This window comes from Echiichthys vipera (assembly GCF_963691815.1).
Source record: "Echiichthys vipera genome assembly, chromosome: 14".
NCBI classification, from domain to species: Eukaryota; Metazoa; Chordata; class Actinopteri; order Perciformes; family Trachinidae; genus Echiichthys; species Echiichthys vipera.
In genome coordinates, this window is record NC_139839.1 from 25,701,236 (window position 1) to 25,715,708 (window position 14,473).

The 14,473-nt window shown below is 42.6% G+C and overlaps 1 protein-coding gene across 1 annotated transcript in view; it reads left to right on the forward strand.

Annotated features, from left to right (window-relative positions):
* igsf9bb (immunoglobulin superfamily, member 9Bb) overlaps positions 1-14,473 on the forward strand; it is a gene marked incomplete at both ends in the record, with an annotated part of 174,790 nt that overhangs the window by 63,565 nt on the left and 96,752 nt on the right. The window contains one exon of the mRNA XM_083926342.1: positions 1,858-2,004. Within this exon, the coding sequence (XP_083782468.1) occupies positions 1,858-2,004 (147 nt within the window). The remainder of the gene's footprint in view (positions 1-1,857; positions 2,005-14,473) is intronic.

Sequence of the window (14,473 nt, forward strand, 5' to 3'; positions counted from 1 at the left end):
GGAAATTATGCAATATGGCCTTACTGTACCCATTCTATTTATATTATTCATTCAGGACCATTAACCCTCCTACAGTTTTACTTAGATTTGGTCTTTTTTCTTTGTTTTGGATGGGGTAAAGGTGGGATTTAAACATAGGTCATAATTTATTATTGAATAAATTGAGGTACATGGTTAAATATATATTTTATATATTTTATTTATTTTATATATTTATATTTGTAGCTAAGCTATATTATTAATAGTATAGAGTATTAATGGCAGAAGAAAACAATTTAACAAATAAAATGAGGTAGTCTATTGACAACTAAAGAGTCCAGTGTAGGACCTGCTCACTTCTGGCATGAATCTAAAGAGCTTTTCATTATACCCCTGCTTCAAATTATTCTATGAAAATATGTATCCATATTGTCTTTAGTCAAGGTTGAAATGTACTTTTCTGCAAATTTTCTTTTTTGTTAAACATTACGTTACATTAACAGTGTAACTCAAAGATCAGTGTAGGTAACGGAGGCTTTCAAACAGCAGTAGTCAGAATTGCACTCTGTTTATACAGACACACTCATGTATGGTTTCCTGTTCATTAGCTTTTATGTTTGAATACATCAAGTCCAAAAAGAACATCCACTGCTTTTAGATTGTTTACCCTCAGTCAAAGAGAAATGAAGGTGGAATCAAAGGGCAGGTACACAGTGGTGGACTGATACTGTATGCAGTATATTTATTACATAGTTTACACTCAATAAGTAACATGGAGTCTCATTCTCTCTCGGTTCTTTCCAGTCATCCAAGAGAGGAGACAGACATGGTTGGAAGCTGGACAAATATAATCTGATATATAAATAGCCTAACCAGGACACACACACACACACACACACACACACACACACACACACACACACACACACACACACACACACACACACACACACACACACACACACACAGACTCAGGCTAGGAAACAAACATCGCTACGACGCACCTTAACTCAGTGAGGCAGCCGCCACTGCAGCTGATACATTTACCTGGGGTGTCATGCTGCAGAGGGGATTTAGGAAGAAAATAAAAATAAATCAGGAATACCCACAAAGTGGAGAGGATAGGAAAGAGTGAGGGGATTAATAAGGGATAGTCAGGCTTTGATAATGCTGACGTTTTGAGCCGGCGTGTGCTCCCTTAAAGCCCTTTGTTTGGCCTTTATTGCCAGACGGCATCTGTTGTGATCCAGTTGCCAGATTGCCCAGGGCAACATCATCAATCCCCCTCTCTCAGCTTTTGATCTGTAAAAGTAAAATGCGGCTATTCCTGACTCTGTACTCACCAAGTCAAAAGTCCAAATCTGTTCTGACGGACGGTGACTCCTGTGTAACCCTGAGGGTTCTCTGTTGTCATGTTGGCCACTTCCCACTCCTCAAAGGAAGTACTGACCCGTCCTTGCCTCAGTGCATCTCCAAAATAGACTGCCCCACACATGGAGATGAGAACATCTCAGCCGCACTAAGGCTTAAGTGACAGATTCCACTGTGTACAAACGACTGCAGTCAGTATCCTACTTTGATGTTGTGTTGCACGTTAACAATGCAGCAGTGACTGTCTTTAGAAACACGTCTGCACTGTGCTGTTACCCTGAGATACCTGCGCTAACACACTCTGTGATCTCTGCATATTTATATCTGAACTGTTCAAAGGTTGATTTTCTCTTTAACATTCATCTGGCGTTTCTCTTCTCTTTGTTCATTCATCTCTCACCTGTTCTTTCCTTCCCTTTATTTCCCTCATTAAATTCACTCCACCCATCCTTCTCACCTCTCTGTGTCGCTTTCTGCTGACACCTCAACTCTGTCTATCCCGACCAGGCCGGGCCAGTCTGCACGGCAAGTCCTCCCTGCGGATAGAGAATGTGCGTTCAGACGACCAGGGCTGGTATGAGTGTAAGGTGCTGATGCTGGAGCAGCAGTATGACACCTTCCACAACGGCAGCTGGGTTCATCTAACCGTCAACGGTAAGTACTAGTAGCATGCTGTTTAATACAAACAGTAGACTAAGAAGATGGAAAGACAGTGCTGGAGATATAGATATGCTAATATGCTAGTGCTGCTTGAAAGTATGTGAACCTCTTCACTTTTTCCAAACTTTGTTACATTATAGACTCAATTTAAAATAGATAAAATCCATCTTATTCCTCTTCAATCTACACACAATACATCATAATGACAAAACAAGAACAGATTGTTAGAAATTTTGGCAAATTTAAAAAAAAAAAAAAAAATCCCACTGAAATATCACATGCAAAAGTTTATGAACCCTTTACTCAGTAGGCTGTTGAAGCACCTTCGCAAGTAATTCCTGCATGGATTCCTCTTGTGTATGAAGCTGCAGGCTTTACACATCCATCAATATCACCAGACACTTTATACTGTTTCTGATTTTCTCTGCATATGAATGATCTCTATAAGAACTGAGGGCAGGACCGGATTCCGATGTAAATGGCACTGGTACAGTATGGAGCAGGTGGTTGGATAAACAGCAGTAAGTCTTTAAAGGTCAGATGGATCAAGTGAGCCTCAAACCTTCACTCTGCTGCCAGATGTGCAGCAGAGGTGGATGGAACAAGAGCTGAATCTCTGGACGGATTTTTCCTCTTGAAATATGTAAGAATAAGAGAAGAAACCTGTAAAGTGATACTGACTCATAAAATGTTCACCAAGAGATGCTAAATGACCACAAGCATACACAAAAGGACCGACAATTACCACTCAAAAATGACATATGCCAAACAACCATATATGCAAAACAACCATGAAGAGATGTTAACTGACCGAAAATAGACAACAGCCAGATAGAGATAAAAAATGACAACAAAGACACGCAAAATTACTAAAAATAGATGTAAAATGACCACAAAAAGATGCAAAATTACTAAAAATAAATGTAAAACAATCACATAGATGCAAAACCATTTCAAAGACATTCAAAACAGCTAAATTTGTAAAATGACGACAAAGAGAACCAAAATCAAAACGACTCTTTAGAATTTGGTGTAACCCAGTTTTCATTCATATACAATCATGCTTAAGTTAACAATATTATTATTATTAGTATTTTTTGACCAGAACCCCAAGCATTTGTATGAAATAACATGTCCAATTGAGTAACTACTGCCTTATTCCAGTGCATTACATATAGGGCTGTAGTCAACAAAACAAAATCCTGGTCGCTGAAATTCTACTTGTTCAAAATGGGAAAAAGAATCGGTGACTGCACTCCACCAACCAACAACTTTGGGTAAAGCACTGAGTTCGTCACTGCCACTTCTTACCCAGCCATCATAGTGAAGGAGGGGCGAGAAATTAATACTGCTGGCCACATAGACAGGCGGGTTCGTCCTCTCTCCCTATGTGCTTCAGCCTTCCCTTAATCCAGCACAAAGCCCAGAGAAAGCTTTATACCTTGTGCTAACATTTTTACTTCCACAGATATTATATATCATGGAAACCAGACGCAAAAGAAGCGACTCAGCTGAAAAATGCTGCTCCAAAGCGCTCTTTCTTGACTTTTTTCACAGGAGTACCTGGGGTTTTCAGCAAGGTGGACTCATAGACTTATGAAGAGGGCTTTGTTGCATGATGAAATATAGCCTCCACAGTTTTTGAGAGCCTAAGGGAATGACTTCAGATTGCTTGTTTTGTCCAATCAACAGTCCAAATCCCAATTATATTGTGTTTACAATGATGCATGTATGTCAAATAATCTATCAGTGGTCATATACTGTGGAGATAGAGAAACTGTCCAGTAACCACAGGGTCCTATAGTAAGACGACCAAAGTATCCTGATTATCGCTCATTGTCTTTGGTATGTCACTGGCCCTATGGTGGCTGTGTCATAAATACAAGGTTGGTAAAGTTGCCTCTGAGCAAAGCACTACACACCCCTATGTGCTCTGTCACTGATACTGTCTCTGGGAGTGAAAATCAGTAACCCTTGCACAAGACTCTATCACAGAAACTAACAGTGTTCTTGCCTTTACTTGGTAGCTCGAGCATTCATTGATTCATTTTATCAGACAGCATATGATGAGGCTAGTTGCTGTGGAAACATCACCCCAGTCTTTTACACACCCTAACCCTCCCCCACATGGTCACAGCACATTAGGTGCGTTTCCATTAGGGTCGAATATCCGGAACAAAGAGGGTCTATCTGGCCGAAACGCCCCTGTGAGTCGCTCGAGCGGCCGTCTGTTTACCCTGTCAAAAAGCAGGGCCTTTTTTCTCCCCTGAAAGAAGCCTGCATCTCATTTGTGCAAATCTGACTGTCACTAAGGGCGTGATCACACTGTCCTCCCGTGCCACGACCCGGACTTTAGGGTACTTGTCCCCCCTCCCTCTCCCCCCCGCGCCCCAGCCCCGTTTGTACTCACACTACCTGGGCCTCGGCCAATGCTTCTTGCTGTCCATACGCCTTCAAGCCGTAACACGTCACACGCATTGATCGCGTGTGTGTGGCTTTGTTTACAAATCTTTCCGTAGACCTCGGAGTTTTTGTGCGTCTTGTCGACTGTTTTTGAATATTTTCATCCGACCAAATCTGCAGTAAACACAACGTGAACCTTTCACCACCATTGTTGTTGTTGTTAAATGTCCGCGCATGGTCCGTCCTTCTATTTACAGGAACAGGCGGACATACCGCTACTGCCGTAGGGCTCGTGCTCGTGCTCGTACACGTGCGCACGCTCGTGCTCGTACATGTGCAAACGGCTCCGCTAAAGCCCACCTCTTTCAAGCGGGCCGTGGACGGTCCGCTGGCCGCAGTTGAGCGCGGAGCGGGTGCGCTCACACTACTTAAAGGTACTAGACTTTAGCTGAAAAACCGGTTTTGGCCGCGGCCAAAAGGATAGTGTGATCACGCTCTAACACACACTTTCACAGTGACCGGAATTTAAGGTGGAGTGTTTTTCTTTCATGTTACTTGTACATGAGTTGACGTTGTGAATCATACGGGCCACCTTAAAGGTTAAATATGGAGAATAAGCAGAACACCTTCATCTAGTGTCTCAAGATCGTAGTCACAACAACAAAAAATAATTCCAGCAGTCGGGTTGCCAGGTTTGTTGCCGGTCTGTCAAGCAATCAGTCTGCGCCAAATTTTGACTTATCAATTAATTTGACAACAGTATTTAACGTTAGCCAGTCTTTAACTGGAAGTCTTTCTGTGAGTGCTGTGTAATCCATTAGCTCTCAACTCAGAATGATTGTTGTTTCTGTAGCAACAACAGACAACCCTGGCAACCAGCAACGCCCAACGCTATTGGCTGCTTCACTGGAAACAGAACGTGACAGAAAGTCATTGTCAAACTAAGAAAATGTTTAAAATATTAATTCAGACTCAATATTTTTGTTTCATGGAAAAGCAAAACTTTCATTCTGTTACCCTCAAAACGCCCCGTGGGTGTATTATTATTATTATTATTTTAAATGTATCTTTTAATAAAGATTCTACATACCTTTAAATGTCAGAATGATAACAAACTTTTTTACTTTTTCATTGTAGTTCTTGAACGACATACATTTTAATAATGGTCAGATCTTGAAGTGCTCATAAAACTGTCTGAATATCAACCACATTATTCAAACTGCAACTATTCTGTATTTCTCACTTGGAGACAGAGAGACACTGCTCTGTTGTATCGCTGATCACCCCACAGCCGAAACCCACTCAGAGTGATACGTCGCCTCTGGTTTCGGTGAGTGAGAGGACTTTTGAGAGGGCCTGAAACTTTCCCAGAGGCTACATTTTACCCCAACGGAAACGCTCCTATTGTCTCAGTTTCCTCACTGTTGCTGCTGGACTTCACCTTGCCTCTTCTCTCTATCCCAGAAATCTTTAAAGGCCTCAGGCGCCCTCCTCTGCCTCTTTTATTTTTCTGTCGTCATGTTTGTCACTCCTATGCTGCCCTTTTGGTGTCTTGTTGCCTCTTAAGACACAGCACTTTTATCAGTTGTAGCAGTCAGTGGTGGACAGGACACAGCTGACTGGTTTGCTAGTTCTACTAAAAAGTTGAGCTCAGCTTTGGTCAGAGATTTTTATTGACTCTTAATAGACCAAAATGCTTTATCCGGTGCTTCTGGACATATGGGACTAAGGAATCATAAATTGCAGGTTCACAAATTGGATGTACTATACATCATACTGTAATCACTGTCTTCCCTGAGGAAATGTGTTAGGAGTGAGTCGATAATCATGACATTAAAAGACACTCTTTATTGATGTTGTGGCTGAATTTCTGTTTGTCTTTCAGTTTTTCACTAACAAGACAAGACAGAGTGAGATGTCAGTGAAGGTGTAGGAAATAGCCAGTGTGGGTGGAAGGTCAATATGAGAACAAACTTAAAGTATAACAGTAAAACTGAAAGCTTGGTTAACAAACTGTAGCCTATGACAGGATTTGTGTTGTGGAACTGCCCACTGAAAAAAGGTGGTTGCACCCTGTTAGGCAGACAAAGGCTCATCTTTGCTGATCAGTGCAGTTGATTTTTGCATGTATATAGACAGCCAATTAGTTTAGGTAGTGCCCACACAACAGTCAGCAAATCACCATTCTGGCTGTGTAACAGTTACGGCGGGCCAGTCTTGATGCAAGCCGAAAAGCTTTCACAGAATTCTACTCTATCGTCAAAATTGAAGTGTCTCTGAGGAGATGAAGGTTCACATTGAGGGCAGAAGGATGCATGGGAACGCCCTGTGTGACTGCAGCTGTATTGAGTGCTATAAAATGCAAGCTAGCAGAGGTTGCAGAAGACCAGGAGGTTTGCTTGGTGAAATACTCTGTGAAATAAAGGTCCTTTGATGGAGAGCCATACAGCGGTGAAGTGGAGACAGGGTCAGGGAAGCCGTGGCTCTGGGGAGTCCCTGTCGCTTTACCGTTAGTGATGTCATCCACATGCAGTTCCATAGAAGAAAACTCCCAGCTCCACTGCTTGGCTGGCAGAAAGTAGCCGTTTGGGCAGGATGTCCAGTCTTTAATACCAGCATTGGTGTGTGCTGCACCCTGGCAGATGTACAGTATGTATGTATGTACAGAATCTGATAGTCTGTCATTGTAGAAGCCATGGTGGAGTAGAGTTGGACAATATGACAATATGTATAACCAAAACGATATAAAAATGTCTTTTGTAAATATTTTTCTTAATCGTTTTTATGGCGAATGTCAAAAAACTAGAGGCTGCACTGTATTACGGCAATACATGCAATACAATACATTCTGATCCTAGCATGTATTGTTATGTTCATTACCTAAAGGGAGCTTTTACAGGGGATCTTAGCCGGGATCCGAGTATCACTTATTTATTGAATTATCAGAAAAAATGTTAAATCATGATATGTTTTGTTATTGAGATATGAAATGTCCTAAATTGGAATAGAAGATTTTGGCCTCATCAAAGCATAGTGCATAACAAATATTCACTAGAGCCAGCTTCCAATTCTAATCTAGTTTTGGCCAGGTCCATATCAAATATCGAACTTCTAAGAATTACACTTTATGGAGAGCCTTGCTTACAGCAAAGTGTAAGAGGAATATTTAAGAGAAATAAGAGTTAATAGCTTTAAATGTGCTGTATAAATAAAACTGCCTTTCCTTACAGTCAGACCAAATTTTCCTAGGTGAGATTGACAAAAGCAGAAGGACCAGGAAACTGTGAGGGTACGGTTAAAAAATATAGACTGCATGGGCTAACAACAGCAGTCCTCAAAATTATAAAGTCTTGTTACTCACTTCTAATAACAATCTGAGCTCATCAGTCCAGAGGCATTTTTTTTACATCTGGAAGAGTTATATACTGTATGCCTAATGATTTTCATAAATGTAAGTCAATCTGGGAGTAGGGGCTGTATTCTAGGGGGTGCTATCGAGTCAATTTGCCACGCCCAATTCTGAAACCAATGAAATACGTCAATTTTCACCACTCCTGAATTATTTGTGATGTTTAGTGAGTTTTTGAAAATGTTAAAGCCTCTGGAAAGGCAATTCATTCAGACAAAAAAAATATCCTGCAATTACAATAGGGCCTTCGCTGTGGTAAAGCTGTACTACCTGTGATTCCCGTCATGTAGGCGAGTATTTGCCTCCCATCACCAGGGCATTATTAAAGTATGTTGAATGCTTCAAAGATGTAGGCCTTATAGCTGATTCTCTCTGATGTGTTTAGTGATCTCGGCCTGCTTGTATTGTCTCTCATCTTAGTGTGATTGCTGTGTTTAAATATGACCAGACAAATCAATATTTTGGGGGAAATGCTCCCGGTTTTGGAACAACTGCTCCCAAGGAGCCAGGTGTGAAATACTTTTAGGAATAGTATTGCCTGATCTTTAAGGTTCAGGGCCCTGCTACTTACTAATACTGCATGAAGCACCAGCTTTCAGTACTGCTATTTATAGACCCCCATTTGCAATCCACCTTTCCCTATCATTGTCAAACATCAGTGGTTGTCAGTGATTACTTTGAGCACTTTAGCTGTCAGCCTTGTTGGCATTGAAGAAGTAAGTGATGCATATAGATTCCAGCTGAGATGCATATAGATTGTGGGTGAGAGTGCTATATCGGGCTGATGCTTTTCCTCTACAAATTTACACCTTTGTTTCGTTCCTGTGAACTCAGCCTCAAACTCTTTCCGGAGAGAGTGTGAGTGGGAAAGAGGATGAGCAGGAAGAGAGGATGTGTTTGTAATAATGATGTAATTTTTGTGCAAGCCATTTGCTTGTAGGAAAGGAATACCAGACCAGTTAGTGCATGGAATTAGTAGTTAGTTAGTTTTAACTAGTTTTTTTTTGGATGCAAGTTATTGTTGTTGACATATATTTATTTTTTTTGCACAGGGGTGTATTAAATTATATGGATTTATGGATGGATGAAGAGGATCACTGTGCCTTCATTCAGTCCTATAGGCAGTTTTCCAGTTTGGCTTCTTGGGGCATTGCTCTCCCTTTTCCCCTCTAAAATGATTTAGACTCCCACTGTTTTCCTCACTCTCCCTCACAGTGCAGGCCCCAATCCAGCACGAGGTGATGCCAAAGAAGCAAGGTTCATATCTCCCAGGGTGAACTGCTCCTCTTAAAATAGCTTCAGCACATCATCCTGCTCGCCATCCCTGTATTCTGCAGCAGAACTCTGCAGTGCCTGCATGCTGCACAGCAGCCTCTTATTCCTCTCTATTTTCCCTCTCTCTCGCTCTCTTGGTGTCTCTCTTTCTTTTAACCCATTTTATCCCCCCTCTTTTTCTCTCTTGTGAGCTGTTTGGCACTTGCAAACACACACATACAAACAAAGCACAAGTTAAGGTCATTGAGGAAAAGCAAGATACAAATGTCATTACGCCCCCTGCTTGTCCTGGTCTAAAAACAGATTTAGATATGACCACTGGGCACTGCTTATCCCATATACTGTCAGATTAATAAGCATAGCCCTGACTGGGGGTGTCTATACCCCCAAGACAACATGCTGCAAATAATCACCCTCAAGATTTGATGAAACAAAGTTATTGAACCTATTTTCTAAATATAAGAATATTTTACATACAGCTTTCATTAGAACCTATTTCAGAGAGCATTTTGCCAGTTAGTTTAAGATGCTTCAGAATCAGAATCAAAATTGGCCCTACGTTTGTTAGATTTCGTTGGCCTCAGTGACATCAATAACGATCACCTTGTTTAGTAGAACAGGTCTCTGGTTGTATATGCCTATAATGAGACTTCTTCCATGAGCTTTCACTGTGTCTGCACAGCAGGAAATGGCTCCTCCCTTAAACCAAAGCCCTTTTTGCTCTAAACGAGGGGTTTGCAGAGTCTGACATGACGAGACCTCTCTTCAGACAACATTGAGACACCCATGGCCTCCCAACAACCCCTTCCCACCATACCCACAATGTCCTATTTATTATTTGTGAGCATGCTGTTAGTTTTGGGACTACAGTCGGGGTCTTTTGGGGGATGCCATGAAGTGGAGCCCTGTTTTTTTAGCCTCTATTTGGTTATATTTTGATAATTGGCACCATTTAAAGTAGGGGTGCACTGTATTGGGAAAAAAGTTTGCAAACAATTGTAACTCGTGCTCTAGTAAAAAATGTAATCATGAACATAGATATAGTGATGACACAGCAAAAATGTCACATCCACAAAGAATGGTAAATGCGGCGATGTCCGTGTTTGAAGCATAGACGGGTTGGTTGGGTTGCCTACATGGCCACAGTTTTGTGACCCACTGATAAAAGTCCACCTAGGTTATCAGCTTTCCCTCCATGCAGGGAGAGAGGTGGAAGTGAGCATTAAGTCCACAGCCCAGGAAATCTCGAGAACCTGGCAAGGGGTTCTAGATTCAAGATTCAAGATTCAAGAAGCTTTATTTATCCCGAGGGAAATTATTGTGCAACAGTTTCGATACAAAGGAGGAAAAGGATCAGAGTAACAATAAGCATAAACATAAATCAAATCAAAATAAAGCTAACGTCAGATAAATCAAGCAATGAACCAAGTGTGACAGAGTGCAACAGACGTCGTGGTTAAGCGTAGGTATATACAATATACAACAATACGCAGCGTGCAGTTTAGCAGCAGATTGAAATAAAATAAGTACAAACTAAATAAGTGAGAAGGAGCGATAAGTTATAAGTGTTAAAAATGTTAAAAATGTAGCAGCATGTCCTACAGAACTAAGTGACAGTATGGCACAGTGGAGTGTAGCAGCATTTCGTACTTAAGTCAGTTACAGTAAACCACAGTGAAATGTAGCAGCATGTCCTAAAGCACAGTGAGTGTATCAGCAGATAGTTACAGTAAACCATTAATAAATAAATAAAGTGATGTAGTGGTGATATAAAGTGACAGTGTCGTATAGCAGCATTACTTACTGAAGTAAGTGACAGTACAACTGAATAAAGTACAACTGAATAAAGTGATGCAGTGATGGTATAAAGTGACAAAGTGACATTTTCAGGATACAGTGTCTCCACTGTTCCTTACCTGACTGGGGGAGATGAATTATAAAGTTTGATGGCCGCCGGAAGAAAAGACTTCCTCCGGCGTTCAGTATTACACCGGGGGAGAATGAGTCTATGGCTGAATGTGCTTCTGCTGGAGGTCAGCAGCTGGTGGAGAGGGTGAGAGTTATTGTCCAGGATGCTGTGCAGTTTAGACAGCATCCTCCTCTCAGACACCGCCACCAAAGAGTCCAGTTTGACCCCCAGGACGGAGCCAGCCTTCCTGATGATCTTACTGATCCTCTTTGCGTCTGCTGCCCTCAGTCTGCTGCCCCAGCACACAACAGCAAAGAAGATGGCACTGGCTACCACTGACTGGTAGAACATCCTCAGCATGGTGTTACAAACATTGAATGACCGGAGCCTCCTCAGGAAATAGAGACGACTCTGGCCCTTCTTGTATACAGCCTCAGTGTTCTTGGAAAAGTCCAGTTTTTTGTCCAGGTATACTCCAAGATATTTGTAATCCTGGACAACATCCACAGTCAGTCCGTTGATGGAGATGGGTGTGGGGGCAGATTTACTCCTGCGGAAATCCACCACTAGCTCCTTTGTCTTGGTGGCGTTTAGAATCAGGTGATTAGCTGCACACCAGTCGACAAAGGAGTCCACAACGCCCCTGTACTCCTCCTCCTTCCCCTCACTGACACAGCCAACAATTGCAGAATCGTTGGCAAACTTCTGCAGGTGGCAGGACTCAGAGAGGAACTGAAAGTCTGAGGTGTACAGGGTGAACAGAAATGGGGAAAGAACAGTACCCTGTGGAGCTCCAGTGCTGCAGACCACGGTGTCAGACACTCCGTCCTGCAGTCTGACATACTGTGGTCGACCCGTCAAGTAATCCGTAATCCAGGAAACCAGGGGAGGGTCCACCTGCATCGCCGTCAGCTTCCGTCCCAGCAGAGCAGGCCGGATGGTGTTGAACGCACTTGAGAAGTCCATGAACAAGATTCTCACTGTGGTCCCCGCTCTGTCCAGGTGGGCGCAGGCACGGTTGAGCAGGAAGATGATAGCATCCTCCACTCCTAGTCTCGGCTGGTAGGCAAACTGTAGAGGGTCCAGTGATGAGCTGACCAGGGGCCGAAGAAGTGAAAGAACCAGCCTCTCCAGGGACTTCATCATGTGCGACGTCATCGCCACCGGTCTGTAGTCTTCTGAGGTGCTGGGACGCACCTTCTTTGGTAATGGTACCAGGCAGGATGTCTTCCACAGCACAGGGACCTTCTCGAGACTCAGGCTGAGGTTGTAGATGTACTGCAGGACTCCACACAGCTGGATCGCACAAGTTTTGAGGACCCTCGGGATGACACCGTCGGGACCCGCTGCCTTGCCTGGGCGTAGTCTGCACAGCTCCTTCCTCACCTGCTCTGCAGTGAAGGTCTGTCTGCTGTGTGTGTTGGTGGGGGTGGAGAGAGGTGATGGCGGGGGGGAGGGGACAGGTAGGGCAAAATCAGGAAGGAATTGAGGGGGAGGTGTCAGCAGGGTTGGAGGTTTGGAGGTGGGTGGTTGTAGAGGAGCCGTGGGGAGGTGGTCCAGAGCCCTTTCATCAAATCTGTTGAAGAACAGATTTAGCTCATTGGCACGTTCAGTACCACCTCCTACCGTCTGGCTACCAGATGGTTTGTAGCCAGTGATGCTCCTCATGCCGCTCCACACGTCCTTTAAGTTGTTCTGCTGGAGTTTGTGCTCCAGCTTCCTCCTGTAGGTGTCTTTGCCCTGTTGGATCCTCTCCTTCAGCTCCCTCTGGACCTGCCTCATCTGCTCTCTGTCCCCCTCTCTGAAGGCCCTCTTCTTCGCATTCAGCAGGACCTTGATGTCTCTGGTGACCCACGGCTTGTTATTTGGGAAACAGAGTACAGTCTCTGTCTCTCTTCTAGGGGCCAGAGCTGTGAGCAACCTTCACCATAGGAGCACACCACCATGGAGGAAATGTGCACTTACCCCCTGAGTTGAATTCCCCAGGGGGGACTACACAGTACCTATTTTATTCTGACCTGTCTCTACACTACACAAGATAGACTGTAACAGTATTTTTAGCTGCTTACACTATTCATCAAATCCATCACAGCTTTACATACATGACCAAACTTGATAGCCCATTTGATCCGTTTTGAATGTTGTAGGAAGGACTTTTACAAGCAGAAAGACACAGTGAGCTGTGAGATGAAGAGCTGCAGGATAGACTCCTGTGGTTTTTTCAAACCAGTACACCTTCAACCAGTCATCAATGCTTTTTAAATGTCTGTGCTGTGGTGTGGAAAGCACTCCATGTCAGCAAGGCTTGAATGGTTGGTCACAGCTCAACTTAACACAAATATTCCCCACCCTATTAAAAAATAGCCAAAGGGAATACCAGCAACTATTTTACCATCTGCTCATGTATCAACAGAGACCAATCAGATAAATGGGTTCCTGAACAGTATAACAATACGCTCTTAGAATAGAAAAGAACGGAATATACAGTACTTACAGAATGATGCCTGTTGTTGTCATAGCGGAAATAGAAACATCTTTGTTTGACATGTGAGTATGTGGACACCCAACCAAAACTTCCCATATGCCAGTGCCTACAGTAGGTCACAGTTAGCACTAACAATGTGTTGTTTGTCACACCTGACCCCATGATGGTAATCACTGCCATGGTAGATTTCTGAATCCCATCTCATTAACTGCATATTTTAAATGACAGGATGCAGTTAAGAATAACTTATGACCTGTATACAGTACAGTATCACCAAGCATGGAAAACCGCTTAACTAGAACAGTCATACTACGTGTAACAAACCACAATATGCCAGTATTTGGCATTTTGTTTTAACAAGTTTCATGTGAGACATTGGTTTACATTGATTACATTGTACTGTACTTAAAAAGACGGTAATCCATTACACAGTTCAAAGAATCTGAATCAGTAGCTTTGACATCATCCACTGTTGCCGTTGATTTGTCTTTTGATTTGGCTTAATTGACAACAGAGCTTTTGAATGCAAAGCTTTGGGAAGCTGACTATCAATTATGGGGAGTCAAAGTGCCCTTGAATGCACATCAGATGAGAGTTATAAAAATAGAACCGGCTCACTACTGCAGTTCACATGACAACAATTATGCAACTTTGGCAAATTGTAAAGGTGAATGTTTTGAAATATTTAGTGTTCACAGTGCTTAATGCACCAAAATATGGGAAAAAACGTAAAGACCCAATTAAAATGATATCGTTATATTACAATAAAAGGTAATGCATGAGGATCTGACATGATGATTATATAGATGTTAATACCTATCTCTGTATGAGTACATGTTGCCTCATTCAGCAACTGCAGATAGTCCAAAAATAAGTTGGAAGGTCCAACACAATTCCCTGAATATTTAGAGATGAACATATCTAACAAGTTCCGTGGTTGGAGTGCTTTTATCGTCACCATCTCTCAGGCGAATTCACAAAA